The sequence below is a fragment of the Rhinopithecus bieti genome, unplaced genomic scaffold (assembly GCF_001698545.2).
Source record: "Rhinopithecus bieti isolate Rb0 unplaced genomic scaffold, ASM169854v2 scaffold_8220, whole genome shotgun sequence".
Taxonomy (NCBI): Eukaryota; Metazoa; Chordata; class Mammalia; order Primates; family Cercopithecidae; genus Rhinopithecus; species Rhinopithecus bieti.
This window is the reverse complement of record NW_016806392.1, coordinates 4,243,738-4,265,813: the sequence shown is the minus strand read 5'-3', so window position 1 is coordinate 4,265,813 and position 22,076 is coordinate 4,243,738. Positions and strand designations below refer to the sequence as shown.

Sequence of the window (22,076 nt, the reverse complement as noted above, 5' to 3'; positions counted from 1 at the left end):
GACAGAAAATCAAACATCATTTTGATGAAACTCAACTGATTTCAAATAAAAAAGAAAAAGGATGCCATGAATCTATTCTTAAAGGGCTGCTTAAAATGGGTTTGGGTACTGAGGGGATGACTATAACACATGTAAATATATGATATGTTATAGTCATCCCCTCAGTACCCAAACCCATTTTAAGGCCATTCCATGATACAGTATTACTAAAATGTTGGTCCAACTAGATTTTTACCAAATTTTTAATGTTTTCTTTTAATTTGAGTTTTAATTCTGAATATTAGTCTCAGCCATTTGAACTTGAACTGTATGACGCTGCTGTAAACATTTATGCAACTGAGAGATCTCAAAGTGTGTTTCTGCTATATTCTGAGTAGCAGATATTCTCAAAATGTATTTCTAATATGAGGCTCATGAAGATTATTGGGCACCTTTGAAGGGAATCTTGTGGGCTTTGTGCTTCTCTTTCATAGAAACTCCATGCATTTCAGAGTTACATCCCAACATTTTTACTTTGATATTTGCTACAGATCTTAGGAATGAAGCAAATGAATTAAGTTTATATTTAATAGCTTTCTATATTCTTCTAAAATAAGCTATAGCCACAGTTTACATATTCTCTGTATTGCTAAGTGTCCATTTCTTGCAATTCAGAGAAAACTCTTTTTTGTCATTTCAGTTACTCCTTCAGCTAATCTCCTATCTTCCCTCTCTCACCTTTGGAATGGAGAGGATAGGAATTTATAACCATCAAATAAAAATAATTTAAATTAATTAAACACAATTAAATCAATAGGATGATAGAATAAAGGGGTGACTCTTACTTCTGGGACTTTGTTTCGCAGACAACTCCAGATAACCTGTTACATGGTTGCTAACATTTGAAAATTTGAAATGATCTAGAAATAAACTTGTTAAAAACTCAGTTAAAACATAATATAAACACCCAGTACTGGAATCGCATGTGTCTCTATGTTACTAAATGTCCCATTGATCGTGGAAGCATATTCAGACGAAGACTTAAGGCATTTACTATGAGCTGAAGAAGAGGATGTCGGTACAAATATTTATTGATGCAGTCAGTGAGAACTAATTGTTAAATGACATCAACATTCAGCCAATAAACTCCACCTCACTGTAACTTATGAATAGAATTGTGAATTTACTTAATGTTATCATAGAAAATGAATTGCATACAGACAATTATAACATTAAGTAGAACGACAAAATGTAATTCAGGACTTGGTTTTGGAGTCATACATTGATGAATTTCTGTAGAGAGAGGTTTGCAGATACATGGCCTCCTGTGGCTGGATACCTCACTGTAATCATTAAGTGATGGAACTAGGCTACAATTTCAACATCAGTTATAATTACAATATTCTTTTCCTTAAAAAAACTTCTAAAAATTATGCATAGTTTAGCAGTGAAAGCAAATATTTGAAATTAATCTAATATTTAACAGTATGAAAAAATGTAAATTGTTCTCTAAATGAGGGAGTTATTTTATATTTTGCTGAACCATCTTCTCTTTTTCTACGAATCTGATACTCCAATCAGAATGTTTTCAATATAGACCGTTTTCTGTGTGCTTCTTTATTATGTTTTTCTGTCTAGAGTTATTAAGATGAGAGATGCAAGTTCCCTAAAGCCTATGTCCAAAGTATATGCCGAGTTTGACAAAACTACTCTTTTTCCTATGGTTAAGATTTGGTGATGAAGATGGCCGTGATGAAAAAAGCCTAGCAAATAAATATGGTCTCAGTCTTGTGCAAAATGGGACCTAACACCAAGAAATGCCAAGTGTTAAGCCCTTTCTTCCCCTGTGGAGTGTTGATTCATTCATGCGAGAGAACCTTTAGCGTGCAATTCAGCATACACATGTTACTGTACAGTAAGGGTTTTATTTTGTAGAACAGGGTAAAGTACTCCAGTAGCAAGTATGACTACAGGGTCCCTAAATATTATGGTTAGTAGAAAGTTCACCCTGTGGAAAGGTAAATTCTTTTTATAGAGCAGGGGCTAGGAGGAGTGGAACTGGGGAACCACCAGGATTTTGCCTGGGGTGTTGAATAAGCCCTACCTCCTGTGCTCTTAGGACGATTGTCTAATACTTGGTAAGCAAATGTCCATTTGAACTTGGATTCTTAGAACCAGAAGGGATTATCTTTCCTAGGCTCCTCCCTTTGACAGTTGAAGGAGCCAGTGTCCCTGGAGATTAAAGTCACGGTGCCGGTTAATGACTAACACAAGTCCTGACTTGCTAAGCCTATGTCGTTGCCTGTGATAAATGTTAAAGGGCTGATTTAGCTACTTGGGAAGCCGAGGCAGGAGAATCACTTGAACCCAGGAGGTGGAGGTTGCAGTGAGCCAAGATCGCACCACTGCACTCTTGTCTGGTGACAGAGTAAGACTCCAGCTCAAAAAAAAAAAAAAGGAATATTTACATTTGGGTACAATAATGTTTTCTTTGATAATATTCATAAGGTGTTCTCCAGCTGCAGAAATTCCATAAGTGGGCTTGGTTTGATTTACAACTCATACCTTTATTTCTGTTACCACTTTCCTATCATAAATCTGCCCAAATAGATTGACACTAATTTATTAAATTCTTTGTACCACGTGTTTTTTTATTTTTGTAAAATGTTCTAAGACATAAGAAACGCTTAGCTCATTATAGGTCTGAGGTTAGATGTTTTGTTGTTGCTTTTGTTTTTTTCGGTGGATGTGGTTAGATAAGTTGAATGTTGCATTCTAAACTGCAGCTAAGGAGAGAATAAACTCTGATTTGGGGACCAGAAAGCCTGTAGTCATAAAACTTTTGAGGATATGGATTTGGGAGGAAAATTGGGAATTTAAAAGTAAACATTTTATTTATAATAAGACATTACATTTTGATGCTTATTTTCCCTGGAGTTTTAGAAATTGCGTTTAAATACTAGATAAATATATATACATTCTGATACAGAGTAGATCCATTTTGTTAAGTAAAAGGTCAGCTATTCTACCAGCATAATGTCTTCGTTCTAAAAATGTTTAGGTCAAGTATTTCATGGAGGTTTTGATCTGATTTGCACATTTTTACCTTTCCTCTGTCACCACACACGTGGGCATATATACACACACGCGCGTGCACACACACACCACAACTTTCACATTTTTAAGGCATTGGATTATTTTCTATCTTATTTCTCAAATCTTTAAGCAGTCATATAAAATGGGTGAGAAGTGTTATTTTTATTTTAAGATAGCTCATATAAAATGGGGTGAGAAGTGTTATTTTATTTTCAAGTAGCAAAATACATATAAAATAAATTTAAATTTGAACATTCCATTTAGAAGTAATATTGAGAAAGATGATTTTCCAATTTTCCTTTTATTCACAGCATCCTAGGATCTCAAATATGTTGGACAATTTATTTATTAATGGCAAAATAGATTTTAAAAAGAAACTACCCCATACTCCTGAAGCTTAGCTTCAGTACTGCTCTCCTGAAACATGACAGTCATTTCCGTAGGAATTAAATACACGTACGTGTTTAGTTGATTTTCAGTCTGTATTATAAATGATACTGGAGCAACAATTACAAATCTATCATGTTATATAAATGTGTTTTTAATAAACTGTATTTCAGTTTTTGGACTGAAATGACATGTTTCTTAAAATTTTAAGTCAGCTTTAGTAGTCACATTCTTAAGAGAATAGCCAGGATCAGTGTTCATATATTGCATTTCACGTGAGAGTCTAACCTATGAAATTTGTTCACTTTCATATATTCAAAAGTATGTATTGACAATCTGCCATATGCCAGGCATTCCATTTCCTATGTAGTGTTAAGGATATAACATCTTATTAGTTGAAATAATAGTATTACACTTTCATTTAGTGCTTTTGATGTATCGAGAGTGCCTTTGGCCCCCTAAGTAGGATATAGTCTTATATCCCCATTTTTAAATGAGGAACCTGAGGCACAGAATGTTGACATGAGTGTCCATGGCTGCATTGCTGGTGAAGCAGAAGAGTAAGACTTCATACCCAGAGCCTGTGAGCTTCACCAAGTAGCCCTTTCATCACATACCACAGATGAAGTTTAAAAAAGACAAAATGAAAGCCTCTCGGATGAATTGGATAGGTTTTATAATACACTTTGATTTTTCTAAAGTACTGGTAACTACTTGTAGTTTTCCAAGTGTATTTATTCTCATTGCAGAAAATTTTCTTTAACGTGTTTTGGTTTTGTGTCTTTGATTTTTTGTTTGTATATTGTCGTGTTTTAAAAGTACATTGCTGTCATTTCAAGCCCCTAATCACGGGTGATCTAGACAGGAGCTGACTTTTGGGATAACTTGGCATTTGGGACGTTCTAGAAGATTTGCCAGTATAGTTCTGTGCAGTTATTTCTCTTTCCTATTCTTTCGTATCCTCAAGACCAGTAGGCATAATTATGCTAATAGCCCTTTGTTTTGAACCCCAAGATAACATTAGGCATTTTCATTAGAAATAGTGGGCAGATGAATTTCTTTGGTCTGTTTGAAAATACAGACTCCAGTCATCAGACTGGCCTGATCCAATGAACGAGTCTTTTCCGAGCAGCTCCATTTTAAAATAAAATGATTCCTGTTTGAGATGAGCTGGAACGATTTTATACTTGCCCCTTCTCAGTATAAAATTATCTTACGTTAAAACATCATATGTTTTGAAGAAAAGCTCTACAGGGTATCTTCTTTCCTTTTTAAAATTACAAAACTTTCCTTAGTTTTTACCATGCTGACCATGAGAAGCTCAGATTATAAATGTCTGCCTTGCCAGGCACTGAAGTACTTGATACTAATTGGATATTATGACCACTTTTCAGCAATTGTATTACTGTGATGGTGGGATCCATAAAGGAAATGGTAAACCTGTCTTATATGGGTAGTTGTGTGAATTGCAAAACTTATATCAAATAATTTTTTTGCCTCGTCTTTTGAACCAGTCATGACATCATTCTAGTTCCTTTTTCAGCTTACTGAGATGTCTGCTCTGTGTTAATATTATAATATGTATAATCTGCAACAGAATTGTCCTCCAAATTGCAAGTTTTCCTTTTTGAATCTAATATATCAGGCTCATTTTTAGATGACTTAGATACATAAGGATTTTATTGTAGCTTGATGTTAGCTCTCTGTAACCTTTCAGATATATTAATCAAAAAAGCCAAACTTAATAAAGCATCTAACTTAAAATGGATTGATCTCAAATATTTTATAGCCACTATCTTTTCACAATAGTAAAACATAAAAGAGTTTAAGCCATGCCAATTTAGAGAGTGCTTAACAATGTGTAACTACTTTATTTTCACTTAATAGATTTTTTACCTGTGCCTTGTTTCAGATCTGAACAGGTTTCCTTTGACCTCAAAATCACTAATGCAAGGAAAATTACCATATCATGAGAGTATTTTTCCTCTTTTTTTGCCTGATGCTTAGAATAATAAATACTCCCAAGGCTTAGGAGTAGACATGGCCTGAGAGAAAGCCTATTAAATGCTATTTTCTAATGGTTTTAAAAAACAGCTTAGGCAAATCATGCTAACCAAACTGATTTTCTTGCTAAAACAGAACTAGTTTTAGCGCATATTTTAGACATCTTTTTTGCGCAATTACTACTGAAACTTCAAATTGGGCTCTATCTGGATTTGCTTTATAGATCTGCTTCATTTCATGCCAGATTTGGGCAAACTCATAAACAACCCCGACTCCAAAAAAAAAAAAATCCAGATAATCAAAACAAACAGATACACGAACTCAATTTCCCCGTCTTTCGTTGGAAACTGCTTGATTATAACGTGCTCTGAGTATAAAAAACATAAGAGAGCCTTTAATATAACAGAGGAGAGCCTCAGTCCTGGTTCTGCAGCTCATTGCCAATTGAAGTAAGGAACGCTCTGGCTGTTGGGACTTTTAAATCTAGACTTAAAAGTTATTTGTTCTGTTTAGCATTTTTAAAATGATTCTATTAGGAATTGTGTGTGCTTCAGTTTTAATTTTAACTCATAATGATTGTAAAGCACCCTGGGATGCTTGCTTGAAGGGCGCTACAGAAATATAAGATTGTATTGTGTTTTAATATGCAGTCTTATGGGGTGCTGGAGTTTCACCATGGACAGTTCATAAGGTTGCAGAATTCCTCATGGCAGAGAAGGTGACTCGCTGAGTTCTTTAGCAGTCTTTTTCTCTCATTCTTACTCTGAAACTTTGTTCTCTTTAGTCATCATCTTTCTCTCTTAAAAAAAAATTGATATTTTCTATTGTAATATTTTCCCATAGAAATGCTAATCTAATTTAGTTGACTCAGGTTGAAGATGCAAACCAGTTGATAGGTTGGAAGTTAAGAAAAGAGTAAAGTTTTTAATCGCTAGCAGTATTTGAGGTCACATTCTTATCTGAATAACAAGACATGATACTTCATTACTGGATACCACCGTCTCAGGCTTGTCCCATTTTACTGTCCACCTGGTATTTGTTCCAAGGCAGTTAAGAAATGTAACAAGTATTAACTTTGTGAAATGTCGCAATGAGACTCTTCTCTGTATTGAAACTCCTGGGTTATGATAACATATGACACAGCTTCATCTAGTTTTCTTTTTACTTTTTAATGGGACTATTTCTTTAGAGTAATGGCATTTCTTCAACAACTTCATTCTGTTACTTTTGTGTGTTTTGTTTGTCATTGCTCTCTAGCATCCCTTTAATTAGCTCCCAGCATTGTAGGAATCAGGAATGTGAGTTCTGTTGTGGCCAGCTATATGAGCTTGGGCAGCTGACTCCATGACTCAATATTCTCATCTGTAAAGTAGGAAGATAATAGTACCAATTTCTCAGCCTTGTTTTGAGAATTAAATGAGCTGGTACTTAGAAAACATTTAGAACAGTTTTCAGTCCTAAAGTATGCCATTAACTAGTTGTTTTTCTAAAATGTGGGCATTGAGAGTTTGAAATCACACTTGCACATGCCACATGGTCTAAGTAACTCTCTGGCTACATGGAAGATTTTGGTGCAATCTTCATTTTTAGTGAAAACAACCAAATACTTTTCATTTGTGAAAAAATTAAAGGACTATATTATAACTCAATCTCAACATTAAGGAACACTTGCAATCATTATAAAGTTATGATGTATTTTTAAATGGAAGTGGAAGACTGAAGCTTGTACTTTAAATAAATCGATTTGGAAGTTTAGCAAATACGATACCCTAGACTAGACAATGTCAAATAGAATAAAGATGGGACCGTTATCAAGAGGTGAGCTTTTGCCAGTATCTTTTCCATTAACTAACCTCACCTGTATTCCCAGCACCCAAGGTTCTGTCCTCTCCTTATGCGCCCATCGTAGCATTTTCCACATTGTTCTGAAATAGTCTGTGGACTAACTAGGCTGTCTGTGTGCACTGTAATTGACTGTCCCAAGGGAACTAAGTTGTATTCATCACTGTCATAGATCCTGACACACAGTAGGAACTCGGGAATATTCGTCAGACTTAACCTTGTAGGATTTGCACATGTTTATTTCATAAACCAATATAGCACATCAGTGGTTGTATTAATAGTACTCTATAGATACTTTTATCTACAGTATCCTATCTTATGAAATATTTTTCTATTATACTTAATTCTGTATTTTTACCTAACAAAGAACAAATCGCTTCTGAATTTTTCTCTGAAGAAAACCTACTGACATTCCAAGCTGTCTCATGCTTTTATATATTTGATAATGTTCATGAATATGTGTACTAAACTTACACATTTGTAAGCACAACAGTAGCCTTGGAGTTACAGGGAACTCAGAGGTCTGAATGCTTAAAAAGACCTAATTATACATCACAGTTAAAGACAAACTTTAAAAGCATATGCAGCATTTTAAATTTTAAATTTTCTTCCACAATGGTACATGTATTTCCGCCTGGCTAATAATTTTCATTTTGTCTCAGTTGCATTATATTTGAGACCCATACTTCTTTACTGTTATTTTCATTTGTTCATTTTCTTCTCATATTCAAGAGTAAAATAGGAAATTTTCAATAACAGTCAGATAATTTATAGACAAAGATGCTGACATTGCCAGTACAGAAATGTTAACAGTATCACCCCATGTTCGCTTACAGTGTCCATTCCTCAGTTGTGTTCTAAAGTCTACATTTGGCATAAGAGACTCCATTTAAGGCTATCAACATACAGTGTTTTAAAGTCATCTGTGTAAAGGTCTAGAGTCACCTGAATTTAGAGAGAGCTGCAAGTGTAGATAACTGTTCAGCCATTCCATAATGGGCCTTAGGGACTTGGTTTGTCCACCTTCTAAGCATGATCACCAGCTCAGCCTGGAAAACACATGTTTAGTGATGGATGGAGCTCTTTATTATATGGTTTACAACCCATTCCAACACATTTTTATCATTTCACCATAACTTCTAATGAGATGATTACCAGAGGATGGCATTTTCCTACACTGTGAAGGATTTTCATAATATTGATTGAGATGAAGCCAGATTAATTTGATTTTTCTTTGTGATCTAATCCAGAGGTGACATTGGTTTATATTTATCTGGTAGACATGGGAAGTCTTATCTAAAAGCTAACAACGATGAATAAAACACAGAAATCAAAGCTGTGGTTTAGCCCTCAGTCATCTGTGAAGTCTTGGATCAGATCTGAGTGGGGTCCATGGACCCCACAATCTGCTCCAAGGTTTTATGCAGACCCTGAAATTATAAGCCAGTTTTGGGAATGCATGGGGCACAGGTTTCATAGGTTTTATGTGATTTTCAAAGTTAGTTCTGTGACCCCATAAATAGCTAAAAGCCAGGAGATATTTTACCCCCAATTTTTGGGCAGTATGGCTTAAAAATCTAATATGCTCATGTACAGAAGGAATGCAAAGAGGTAATATAAAGTCTCCTGTGAAGAGTTACAGAACCTAATTCTAATATTTACTTTTGGAAAATGAATTACTCGAAGTACTTTAGTTCTTGTTTTCGCTCTGTGGTTTAAGGTTTTTTGTTTGTTTGCTTTTTTAAAAAGGTTCTAGTTAGGACCTCTGGAACTCAACACAAATTTGGTACCTTTTTTTCTTCTATTTCTAAGTGCAGGTACTAGAAATTTTAATCTCTAGAGAGGATGAGAGATTTAACCACACAAGGGCATCAGAGGAAGAGATTTCTCAAATGGGTACATTGGTATACTATAGTGCCTAAGGTTCAGAATCAGGAAACAGGTTTTGCAATAGAATAAAATAAAACTCTTTGGATTCATATTTATCTAATGAAAAACTTGTGAAAATTCTATTTGGATGTGGCATAATATTTAACTTAATAATGAGTATATTTTAAATAGTCATAAGCAGGATGCCAGTGGGGTCGTAACCTTCCTAAAAAATAAGACTCTAGTTGGAGACATTTGCACAGTGAGTACCTGAGAATGAATAATGTGCGTTACAATTGAATCTTCTTTAGTCCCTCTGTTTGAGAAGACATACAGATTTCATAGACTTTTAAAGCTGTTAAGGGGAGACATTGGAGATTATCTAGTTCAGTTCCCTTCCTGTTACAGTTCCTGTGTGCAGTTAATTTGGAATATTACATGCACTTAATATACCTTTTAAAAATATTTTATAGTTTAAGCTCTTTACCAATATATTCATTTGGTTTGAGTAAGGTTTCAGTGTGATAAGAAAGGTCTGGCTAGGTACTTATACAAAAGGGCAGAATAGAGAGTCTGGTCAGAACATATTATCTGGGCATTATATAAGTTACTTTATGGGAAGAGCCATGTAAACTGTGAACCAACATTTTCTTTAAAAGTTATGAATCGAGTATTTAAATCAATAAAATTTCTGTGCTTTGATATGATCACATTTTCATCTTTAGAAAATATAGTAGGAAAATTAAAATAGAATTGGATGTGTTCTCTTTGTGCTTCCTTTTGTATTCCTTTAGAGCTTTGTACTGAGTTTCCAATTTTAGCAATGTGCCAGGGTTACTTTGTATGAAAATGCCATTTTCAGGCACTAGGATTGATCAAGATGGCAAGAGCCATAACTATGACAACTGGAGTTTAAGTAAAATTTAGAAGTGATTAGTCTCTTCTCAACAAATTGAGATTCCAAATATGCCCCAGTTGTATCTCCCAAGAGAATAGCTTAGAAAGCAATAGAGGATCCAGAGGGAAAGATTTGGGAAACAGAAGCTAACAAGCACAAACAGAATATTTCACTTAGAAATCCTGCCATTCGCTCTCATAAACTGAAGCCCATTTCCCGTCCTTCCCACCCCCAAAATACCAGATGGGAGCTACCTGTTAATTTTCAACAAATTCATTTCTTGTCAATACATCATATCTCATACGATGCCTCTTAAAGCTTGTTTGTAGTATTTGGTGTCCTTTGAGATTAAAAGAAAACCTCATTTACGAGGAATCCCTGTGAAAATTGTATTTGAATGTGGAGTTGATGTGAAGTTAAAGTTTGACCTTTGAATTTTCCACGGCCAGATAAAAAGCTGCTGTAAAAAATCAGACCATAGGTAGTCAGGACACGCACAAAAGGGTGGGAGATTAGAATGTATGAAGTTGCACTTCTCAAAAAATAAAAATATAAAATAATAAAAGCCAGTAGTTTGACAGAGTGTTCAGTAAATGCTCATTTTATTGAAAATTACGAAAAGGTGCTTAATGCCTTTGCGCCATTAATACAATACATTAAAAGGTTACTGTCAAGATTAGTGTTCCATCCCTGAAAATTAACTATAGGGTTTTACACATCACCATGCACAGACTGAGAAGTTAAAAGTTTTTTAAAGACACATTTTGCATTGTGCAGCCATTTATTTCAGAAAACAATTATTTTAGACTTTGCCAAAGACATTAGGAATGATGTGCTTTCATTTAAAGCACGGGCATAACAGATACGTATTATAAACAAGGTAGAACCATGAAATTCTCCTTATAGAATAAAACCTGTGCAAGATTATTTCCCTTGCTGTCTCTCTAGAGTATTCCAATTCAAAACATACATTCCTTCCTACAGAAAAAAGATATTCAGATTCCTTAGTTGAAATTAATTAGCATTCAGAAACCAGATAGCATGTTTTTGGGTATTCATGAGATCTCTGTTTGAAAAAAATGTTTTTAACTTGTAGAAATGTGTTGCAACACACAGATGGGAAGAAAAAGAAAAAAAAATCTCTTTAGCAAGCACTGTGTGTAAAAGGAATATTACATTTTGCACGCTCCTGATTGCTCTGTGTAAACAGTTTTTGACATCTGTCTTTATAGTTTTCGAGGAGAGGAAGACTTTGTTAAAAGAATCATTTTTATACAGCAGTCACCATTTCAGTCTTGCTTTACCTGTATTATGAAAGCAGATGGTCTGCATGTCTTTTGAATATTTATAACTATCAAAAACAATCTCTTGCTATTCACCCTTAGGCTTATGAGATGTCAGGACTGTTCTGGTTGAAAAAAATCATCTTGGGTGTTTACAGAAAGAGGATTACATTAAGCTAAAATGACTATACATTTTCCAGTTTAATATTTGTCCATCAGCTGTTTAATCGTATTTAGATAATTGTGTAAATAAGATGTTGTAGCCCTTGCCCTCTCTGCTGATGGAGCCTGAAAGCTTTAAACATGGGTGAACCACCATTTTGTAGATGCTTTTGCTACCTCCTCCCCACCTCAGCTAAGCCATCAGCTAGTCCTTGGTTAAGTTTTGATCATGATATCACAGTCCTGGTTTTTTTTTTAAAAGTAGTGCACAAAAAGCAAGTATGTAGATCATATGAAATACTAGGAAGCTGCTGGCTTCCTGTACAGGCTGTTTAGTTTATTAGGGTATATTGTAATATGCAAATACGGTACAGCACTCCAATTACCCTTTAAAGCTGACATGGTTTTCTCTTTATTTTCTATGAGCATACAGAGCTCCGAGGGTATTTTGGAAAACTTTTGGTATAGTGGGGGTTAACTGTTTTTTGACTGGAAGCTGAGCAATCAGAGATAACAGATTTTGCTGTGGTTGGTTGATTTGGCAGAAAAGCATGAACAGTTTTGGTTTAAATGATTGAATAACCTGATTAGCATTGTTTTGGGGTGGTTTTTTTTGGTTGTTGTTAAAGGCACAACAAAGCAATTTTAAGGGTAATCAGATCACTGCCTTTCCCCAGCTGATGAATCTTTTTTTGAGAAGGGCTCACCTCTCTCAAAACTCCTTCGTTGGCTACTAAGATGAACAAGTTAAAAAATAAAACAATCTTCCTTCATTTTTTAAACGTGTTAAAAATATATACCTACAGTACATATGATGTTGTAGCAGGGGTTTAAAAGAATATAATTTTTTGAAAATTATGTAACCTCAACCGATTCCTTGTGGTTTTGTTTTCAAATTTGAAAGAGCTAGAGTATTTTAGAGCAAAGGTTCAGAATGTTCTATCTATCTTTAAGTTAGGCTTTAGAAAAATTCCACCCTTACCTTTTCACAATTAGAAAGGTTATAAATAATGTATTTGGCTGAAAAGGAAGCTCAGCCTGTGGCAGATGGTATCATTCTAGAGTACTGGGGTTTCTGTGAAGATGGCATTCTTTCAGATCGGAACTTCAGCAGACTCTCAGAAAGAACCGAAGCTCCTCATAGGGAGTAGACATGTGCTTTATGGATCTTAGAAAAGCTTACAACTTGGCTCCTAGGATGAGAATATTGTGTCACACTGGGGTTATGAGACCCACAGCCAATTTCTGCCGACTTTGAAATTGTATTTCCCAACACTGGAAGCTGTGGCCTGTTTATTGGTTGGTACACCGTGTAACATTTGAACTTGGGATTTCAACCGACTGAGTTTTGTTGGTTGGTTTATTTTATTCTGTGAACATTGATGTTTTATACAGACCAGCCACTGAATAGGAAACTTGCCATACAAGTTGTGTCTTTTTCAAAGTGCTTTGGATAGCTCATATAAATAGACACTGAGAGAGAACTGGAATAACATAACCACCGAGCACTGCAACTTCCGAGACATCTGTGTGGATGTATTTTGAAAAACCTGGGAAGGGATCTCTTGCAAATTAGTGAACAAAGGTTCTTGAAACTATGATTTCTATCACGACAGCCAAAGCGATGGATTTGAAAGATTCGTGTCACAGTTAAGCTGCCATTATCTTTGACCTTTAAGGGGAAAAAAGGGGAAGAGGATTTCTGGTGGCTTGTTTCAGTGACCATTTTTATTGATCACCTAGTTTGTGTCCAGCCCTCTGATGAATCCAGGATGTATTGAGATGAGACCTAAGGCCCACAGTCCAGTGCAAAATAAACAGCAGGATGAGTGCTCTAGTGCAGGAGGTTTGGGAAGTTAGGAAAGGCCTCATGGAAGCAAGGATGCCCAGGATGTATCCTGAAGGATGAGCAGCTGTTAGCTAGAGATTGAAGAGGGTCATGGGTCTCATGACCCATGGGTCATGCATCCAAGCCAGAGGAGTGGTATGCCTTCTTAATGCTTTCTACCAGATATAGGCCAGCTTCAGAAAATACCACCAAATTGGAGTTTGAGAAGAAATGAAATATTTCCCTTTGGTGTTCTGCCTTACTATTCCTTGACCCAACTTGGAGCTTAATAATTTAATCAGTATACTTTATTCTACATTAAAAAGACTCAAAATACTGTATATCATTTAAAACTTTTATCTGATACTCCTTTGATATTTAAACATAGTCACCTGATGTGAAATGTGATCATATAATGAAAGCCCAGTGATGAGGAGGAGGCAGAGGGTTGTCATAGTAATTAATATCTCTTCAGTTTATACATAATATGTTACAGGCTCTGTGCTAATTGTATCACATCTATTATTTATTGTCTGTCCAAGGGCAGATAGTATGTCTCTTCAAGTCATTATTTTCCTAGTGAGTTGCCCAGTGCTTGGCACATGGTAGAATATAAGTATATGCTAAATGAATTTTAAAAATACCTGAATGGATGGATTCTCAGAACAACTCCATGAGGTGTATGCTATTACCATTCCCATTTAGCATGGGAAATTGTGATGGAATGGTCAACTGTTTGACCCAAGGTCGTGCTACCAGTGTGTGACACATCCTCACTTGAATGTGTGTTTATTTCTGTTCTGTTTTGTCAGATAAACATTTAGTGTTTATTTTATTATGTGCCAGGTATTAAGCTAGAAAATAATATAGTGCCTCAGACCTGTGTGAACTCACAGCTTAGTGCAGTCTTTTTAAACCAGTATCTCCTTTTAAGTGACGCAAGAGTCCCAAGCCTTTCTGACGTGGAACTTGGCCTACTATCTGTACATCCCACCACCTAGGAAAATATTACCAATCATGACTTTCTTTTGTTTGTGTTATCAAAACAATAGGTGTTTTATTCCTGATATTCTAAATTTAAGGTTACACTATTGAATACGATTTTTCAATGCCGTGTGCACCACAAAATTCTGCAGTCTCTTTCCTGCCATTGAAACCGGCTGACTGGTCTATTCCAATGCTATGCCTAAGCCTTTAGTAGGAATTTTACCACCTGAAACACACACACACACACACACACGCCCACACATACTCCTCATGAAGTTACTATATGAGCAATCTAATTGGACAGACTATTGCATATTGTCCAATAAAATCAGACATGACTCCAAGTTACCTGAATTCGGAAATATTTCCTAGTCACTCAAAAGCACAGAAAGATAGGGAATCCAAAAAGTTGCTTTGCCATGCATTATTAATTATGAATTAGCTTTTTTATTTAAGTCTTGCTTAGGCTATTATTTACATTAATCAGAGTTTCCTAAGCATACACTATGTTACAGAAAAGCACTTAAGCCCAGAACCTACCAATTTAGGGTTAAATAGGGTAGGGGGAAGTTTTGACGATGATGCATGTATGGATATTATTTTCCATGTATGGATAATAATACACTGTATAGCACTGTTACATATAGGGTCTGGTTTTATAATATGTAAGACATTTTTTCACACACACACCATGGATTCTTCTTCCTTCTATCATCCCCTACATTTTCCACTGTTGATATACCAAATCACATTAAATTGAGATGATCTATTTACATATCTGTGTTCTTAATGGATAGTAAACTTCTTGTAGGCAGAGGCTGTCTGCCATCTTTGGATGACAGGTGCCTCATCTTTGTAGGCAGATGCCTCTGCCATCTTTGCATCCTTAGTACCAGCCAGGCATATAGTAGGTGTGCAGCAGAGAGCAAATTTCATATATAGAACTGTTGGCAAACTGAAGTAGACTGGATGTTTTTCAAAAACCTCAGCAAAATTTGGATATTCTATACACTTCTAAAAAGTAAAACATAAACCACATCTAAAACTTATGTGTATTATTATATTAACATTTAAGAAACTGCCAGATACCTAGATAAAGAGTAATAATTTTTTTAAAAAATTGGACCAGAGTGGAAGAACATCAACTGTCATCCATTTGCAGAAGAATCATCATTATCCATCAGCAATCTCAATAGTTTTTATTAGTGTCTGACTTTATTGATCCCTTATTACAAGAGAGTAAGTGAGATTGAAGCTGACAGATCAGGTAATCTTCTGACTCTGGTTTTGGCAACTTTGCTAAGTGTCTTTTTACACTGTGGACTGTGGGAGGCTCTTAGTGAAATTGCAAGCTATTGGATTAATGGCAGAGCATCATGAACACATTAAGAATGTCTTTTTAGAGATATAAAATGTGAAAATGACTATAAAGTAGAAAGTGTCAAAAAAAAAAAAGATATCACAGTGCCTCTTAGGAAAGATAGCTGTGTTTTACATAAATAATGCGATTCCAGCTTATCCTTCACTGGAAGTTCTTTAGAGATCCCCCAAATTTACATATTCCGGAAATGTGTGCATGCTACAGAATTAACACTGATGGTGGATGTCAGGAGAATGCATAATAACCAAAAGAGCTTTACATTAGAGGTAACTTAAAGAAGATAATTATGTAAAAATACTTTTGTCCCCAAACTGGCTTTTCTGGTTGCTCACTGCCTTCTGAACAGTGCTGCGTTCTATAAACTATTTCACAATAGACCAACTGATGTCTAAAATGTGAGTTCTCCTGTTTCTGCACATAGGGTTGAGGGATAGATTGGTGCTGCAAAATCTTACTCCTAAGACTCGGTAGGAAGTTGTTAGCTGTTACTAGAGAATATGGGTAACGGGTTAAAATGGACCATGAATTTAGTCATTGAAATTAACATAACCAAAATTTGCTGGGAAGATTGAAAATGATTTTTAAAAAAATCCTCCTAGTAATACATTAAAATCATGTTTTCTTCATTTTTTAAAAAAAAACCCCTACTTAGTAATACATTAAAATCATGTCTTTCTTCATTTTTGTATGTTAAAGAGCTGACACTGTTTTCAGGGCATTTATTAAAAGCAGGATAAAGAAAAGTCACAGTAGGTCATGTTTTTGTGATATCCTTGAGAAATTGAGAAGCATGAAATGTATAAATTTAAAATTTGTATGATCAGTTTGAAATTCAGAACTTAAGCTTTACTATTCATGAAGCCAGTAATAAGATTACAGAATGTTTTTCTCTTGATAAAGGATCTCTGTGAATAGTTTGTTTCTTCTTAAATACGATCCGTTAACCTTTGATCAGTGTTAATGCACCTCCACTTTAAATCCAAATAATAGAGTGGAAAGCACAAGTGCTGTTTCTCAAATTTTAATATACATGCGAATCCCCTGGGGACCTTGGTAAAATGCAGGTGCTGAGTGCACTGGTCTGGGGTAGGGCCCAAGATTCTGCTATTCTTTTTTTTTTTTTTTTTTTTTTTTTTGAGACGGAGTCTCGCTCTGTCACCCAGGCTGGAGTGCAGTGGCCGGATCTCAGCTCACTGCAAGCTCCGCCTCCTGGGTTCACGCCATTCTCCTGCCTCAGCCTCCCAAGTAGCTGGGACTGCAGGTGCTCGCCACCTCGCCCAGCTAGTTTTTTGTATTTTTTAGTAGAGACGGGGTTTCACCATGTTAGCCAGGATGGTCTCGATCTCCTGACCTCGTGATCCGCCCGTCTCGGCCTCCCAAAGTGCTGGGAGATTCTGCATTTCTAACAAGCTTCCAAGTGATGCCCATATTGCTGGTCCCTGGTCTGTACTTTTGAGTAGAAAGGATGTAGAGTCCAATCAAAAATCGCAAAGTCGCATATATTTATGAATCACAATTATGAAGTCATCTTCATGTGTTTGGATTTACTGGGACCAGTGAAAGTGTGACAGCCTAGGAATAGATGACATTGATGGAGATTCAATAAATGCTAAAGCAAAGTCTGTGGATTTGATAGCTCTGTACTGGTCTCAGTGGCCTGTTGCTTTCTACTTAAATAAGCATTTGATGATCTACTTAATGAATTTTAAGAAGTCGAAGCTTTCGGCTAAAGTGTGAAACCAAAATGTATTGGTACTCAGTTGATTAAAAAAAATACAGTTGCCACAATTGAGATCATTTCTGTGTTCCATCTTGTGCCGCTGTGTATTACAAATGTTCTCCCCCTTCTTCATGCAGAGTATGATTTCTTCCATTGTGAACAGTACTTACTATGCAAATGTCTCAGCAGCAAAATGTCAAGAATTTGGAAGGTGGTACAAACATTTCAAGAAGACAAAAGATATGATGGGTAAGCAAAAAAACGTTGCAGCAGTGGCTACATACCATTACGTGTCATTTGGGGGTTTATCAAAGTCACATCTAAAGCCAGGTCTTTTGATTGCCCAATTAGAGATCAATTTAGAATGTTTCTTTGGGGGTGGGAAGTGGGTATGAGTATAATGAGATAATTAAATTCAATAAATGTTTGTGTTTAAATCAGCCAAACTGACTTGGTTGTCAGACATGCAGAAAATCGAGGCATTAGGAGGGGAGCTGTCATTTTTTAACATCTCAGTGAAGTCCTAACCAGGCCTTGAATAACTAATATTAGCTGTGATTTCTTTCAGTGATAAGTCATGCTTTTAGGTTTTTTGTTTTTGTCTGGTTGAATGAGAAAGTCCCTACTTTTACACCCAATTTTTAAGGAAATTAAACTTCTTAAATTAAACTATATTTATAGTTTCCACAATAGAGATCAAGTGATTTTTATAGCTGTAACCCCAGCCCCATGGATGGGCACTTTGATAAGCATACTGCTTTACCATCCATACCAGAACAATTATTGCATCATTTCTAAACTTTTAATTCCAAGAGAGCATTCTGTCTTAACACATAACTTTAGGTGAATATTTGTTATACAAGAAGTACACTAAAATTATCTGCAGTGTAAAATGACAGATAAAAGTTGTGTATGGTACCTAAGCATTTAGATGATGGCATTTTTCTCCCTGTTGAGTTTGTTAATGTTCACAAAAGCAAACACTGTGATTAAGGTTAATGTTTTAATTTTTATTAATGTTCTCTTTCACTTACTTGTACCCTCCAAAACATTTATTTTAAAATAATACAGGAATGGGCATTATGTCCTGTTTTAAATCTATTTCTGTTTCTTTCTTTACATTCATTTATAACTTTTTTCTAAAAATTTTTTAAGCAATAAGAAACCCAAATTTTGAGCATGTTTTAGCTCTTAATATTTGAAGAAAAACCATCCATCTACCAAAATGGATTCTTTGCCTTTTATAGCTTAAGGCTGTAATGAAGACAATGCATCATTTTTGGAATAATTGCTTGAATTACTATTCTTTGTGAATGGCCCACTTGGGCTGATATCACTGGTAGAAACTGAAGGTTTCTTCCCCAATTCTTAGTTATATTTTGCATATATCAGGAGCTATAGCACTATGATAAAGTTCCTCTAAATGTAAAACCTGCATATTTAATGAAAAGAGAATTGATAATTAAAATCAAACTAGAGTCTATACATGGGAAGTCTGTGTACAATTTGGAAACTCCTGTTTACGTACAGCTTCATGCTCAGCCCTTCCAGCCAAGAGCATCGAACCAGTCTCCTCCTCGTACAGAAAAGCATTTACACACTTAGAGATGATGCTCAGCCAATCCATATGAGGAACCTAGCCAAGGGAGAAGCATTCATCCTGGGTAGGTGGGAATAAATTGCAAAATCATGACAGCATCACCATTGCACCAGAACGATTCCCTGCAAGATTGTCTTTAGCATCTGGTGATGGCCATAGCTTCCTGAAGAAAAACATTTGGATCTTAGCAACACTGGGTATGCTGGCTTGATATACAATAAATCACTTGCTTTATTCTAAAAAGTATTTCCAGGTATACCTACTGCCCATGATGGTTAGAATTAAAATGAAACAAGGCATATACGATATTCAGCGAGCATTCAATATACACTTACTCTTATGCCCATTTTCATTTATTACATTAACTACTTCTATTCACTGCTAGGTAAAAATTGAAAGTAGGTAACATTTTACGTCATATTTTTTCTTCTACACCTTTTTCCTAGAGTACTAAAGTTAATGAATACCATGAGAATATATTTGTAAAATTTTTAGTTGCTTATGATAGTTTATTTTCTCAGCTCAGCTTACTGTTTTTAGTTGTCATTAAGCAAATGACATTCTTTTAGAAGCCATTTTTTAAAAAATGTTGCTTATACGCGTTCTTGGGGTAATAAGTGAGAGTGAACAACTAGTCGGAAAGAATTTGGATATAATTGATTTTATGCCTTAAATCTAAACCACTTTTTAAAAATGAGATTAGGAGTGCTGTCCCACTTCCAAAGTTTGTAGAATTGTTCAGAAAAGGAGAGCAAAAACACAGCCTGGTAAGTTGCAACTTGAAATTTTCTTGTTTTTTTTTCGGATTTGGGGTGTGCCCTGTGCCTACCCTTTTTTAATTTAGGAAATGATTAGAAATCTTTATCAATGCCAGTCATTGTTGGCTAAATGTGATTTTACTTTTTGTCCACTTTAGTTGAAATGGATAGTCTTTCTGAGCTATCCCAGCAAGGCGCCAATCATGTCAATTTTGGACAGCAACCAGTTCCAGGGAACACAGCCGAGCAGCCTCCATCCCCTGCGCAGCTCTCCCATGGCAGCCAGCCCTCTGTCCGGACCCCTCTTCCAAACCTGCACCCTGGGCTTGTATCAACGCCTATCAGTCCTCAGTTGGTCAACCAGCAGCTGGTGATGGCTCAGCTGCTGAACCAGCAGTATGCAGTGAATAGACTTTTAGCCCAGCAGTCCTTAAACCAACAATACTTGAACCACCCTCCCCCTGTCAGTAGATCTATGAATAAGCCTTTGGAGCAACAGGTTTCGACCAACACAGAGGTGTCTTCCGAAATCTACCAGTGGGTACGCGATGAACTGAAACGAGCAGGAATCTCCCAGGCAGTATTTGCACGTGTGGCTTTTAACAGAACTCAGGTCAGTTGTGTTTGGTAAACGGTTCTGTATTGTCTCCTCTTTTCTCTTTCTTTAGTCCCATCTATAACTGAAGTTTATTCTTTTACTTCTGTACTAACATTTTCTCTCTCTCTTCATGTGATCATATTACCTATTCCTGGTTGAGCCTCAATTTTATCACTCCTTTTCCTATGATACACTTCTGAATCAAGGGAAACCTATGTGCAGATTGATCCCAATTCAGGGGCTTTGAAAGACTAATTAAATGTCAAACATGTTTTAAACTGGCATTACTTGTGCTTTTATATAATGGAATCATAAACTATAGTAGATAGTTAAGAAAAGTTTCATGACTCGGTCAAGGCCATTGGCAGGATTCCAGGCCTCTAGCCTATCGTCTTTCCCATTTATGTTACGTTACTGCCCGTATCAAACTTAGGTATATAAATGTTCCCTGTTAAAGTTCCACAGCAGTGTTGTCATCGTCGTCGTTGTTGTTAACACCTTGGAAGCAATAATCCACTTAATTCTAAGCAGCCATTTTGAAAAAATATTATATGATGTATTAACATAATATGTTGGTAAGCTTTGTGCTCTCCCTCATGCTGTTGTCTTCCAAACTTCATTGTCTAGACCAGGCATTGTCAAGACCAAACTTCATTCTAGACCAGAATAAAGCAAACTTTATTCTGTTATCGACCAGATAGTAAATATTTTAGGTTTTGAAACACGTAAAATCTCAGTCACACTGTAGAGTAATAAAGCAGCCACAGACAATAAATGAGTGGCACCGGTTATGGTAGTAGTTCAGTAAAACTATTTACAAAACAGGCCATGGAGTAAGTGTGGCTGGCAGGCCTTAGTTTGCAGATCCATTTGTAGAGATCTCACTGCCTGCTTATTTATACCCCTAATGTGCACAACTTTTTCTTCCTGGCCCAATTCCTGTGAAGATACTGTCTGTCAGCATGGAAGATGTTTAAGAGGGTCATGGAAAAAAAGTGATGTATATGAGAGGTGACAAGATAAAGATATTTGAGAAGCCCTAAACAAATGCATTCTATTGAACTGTGAATGAGAATAATTTTTTTCCTTGTTTTGAAACTAGTATGATACATTATATATATGTTTATTTTTGGCCCAGGTACACTAAAACAAAACAAAAAACAAAACCAAAAAAAAAAACAAAAAAAATGAAAAACCATATAACTTTGATTAGAATGAGGATATTATGCCTTTTCAATCTTTTTGTTTTACCGCTGTTCTTTCTTTTGTCAATTTTTCTTATTTTTTGGCCTGACTCCCATTTTCCTTTCATATTTAAGTTATTTTGTTTATTGCGTGATTATGATTATAAGAATAAAATTCTGGTACAGAAATAATCTAGTATTAATTCCTAGTTGGCAGAGTTTCCATACCTAGGAGAATCCCAGCTGTGACTTATTTTTGGCTTGCCTTAACTAGATGGGGAGTTAGGAGACCTGACAAAGCCTCTAATTCAGTGTTTGTTTTCAGTTGATTCATCTTTTTTTTTTATATATATTTGTCTATTTTTAAAAGGGCAGTTGCACAAGGCTATGTCTCAGGTTAAAGTTGTGTGGTTTTACCTAGTTCCATATCCTTATAGCTTAAAAAACTGTGTTCATTATTAGCTGGTAAAATTAGTATGACACCTATATTCGTTGTGGGG

At 35.7% G+C, this 22,076-nt stretch overlaps 1 protein-coding gene across 4 annotated transcripts in view; it reads left to right on the top strand.

Moving 5' to 3' along the window:
• The window catches only part of SATB1 (SATB homeobox 1), a 101,380-nt gene that overhangs the window by 34,832 nt on the left and 44,472 nt on the right, over positions 1 to 22,076 (top strand). For all 4 annotated transcript variants that reach the window (XM_017875890.1, XM_017875893.1, XM_017875891.1 and 1 more), the window contains 2 exons: positions 17,574 to 17,685; positions 19,953 to 20,407. In XM_017875890.1, coding sequence (XP_017731379.1) covers positions 17,574 to 17,685; positions 19,953 to 20,407 — 567 coding nt within the window. The remainder of the gene's footprint in view (positions 1 to 17,573; positions 17,686 to 19,952; positions 20,408 to 22,076) is intronic.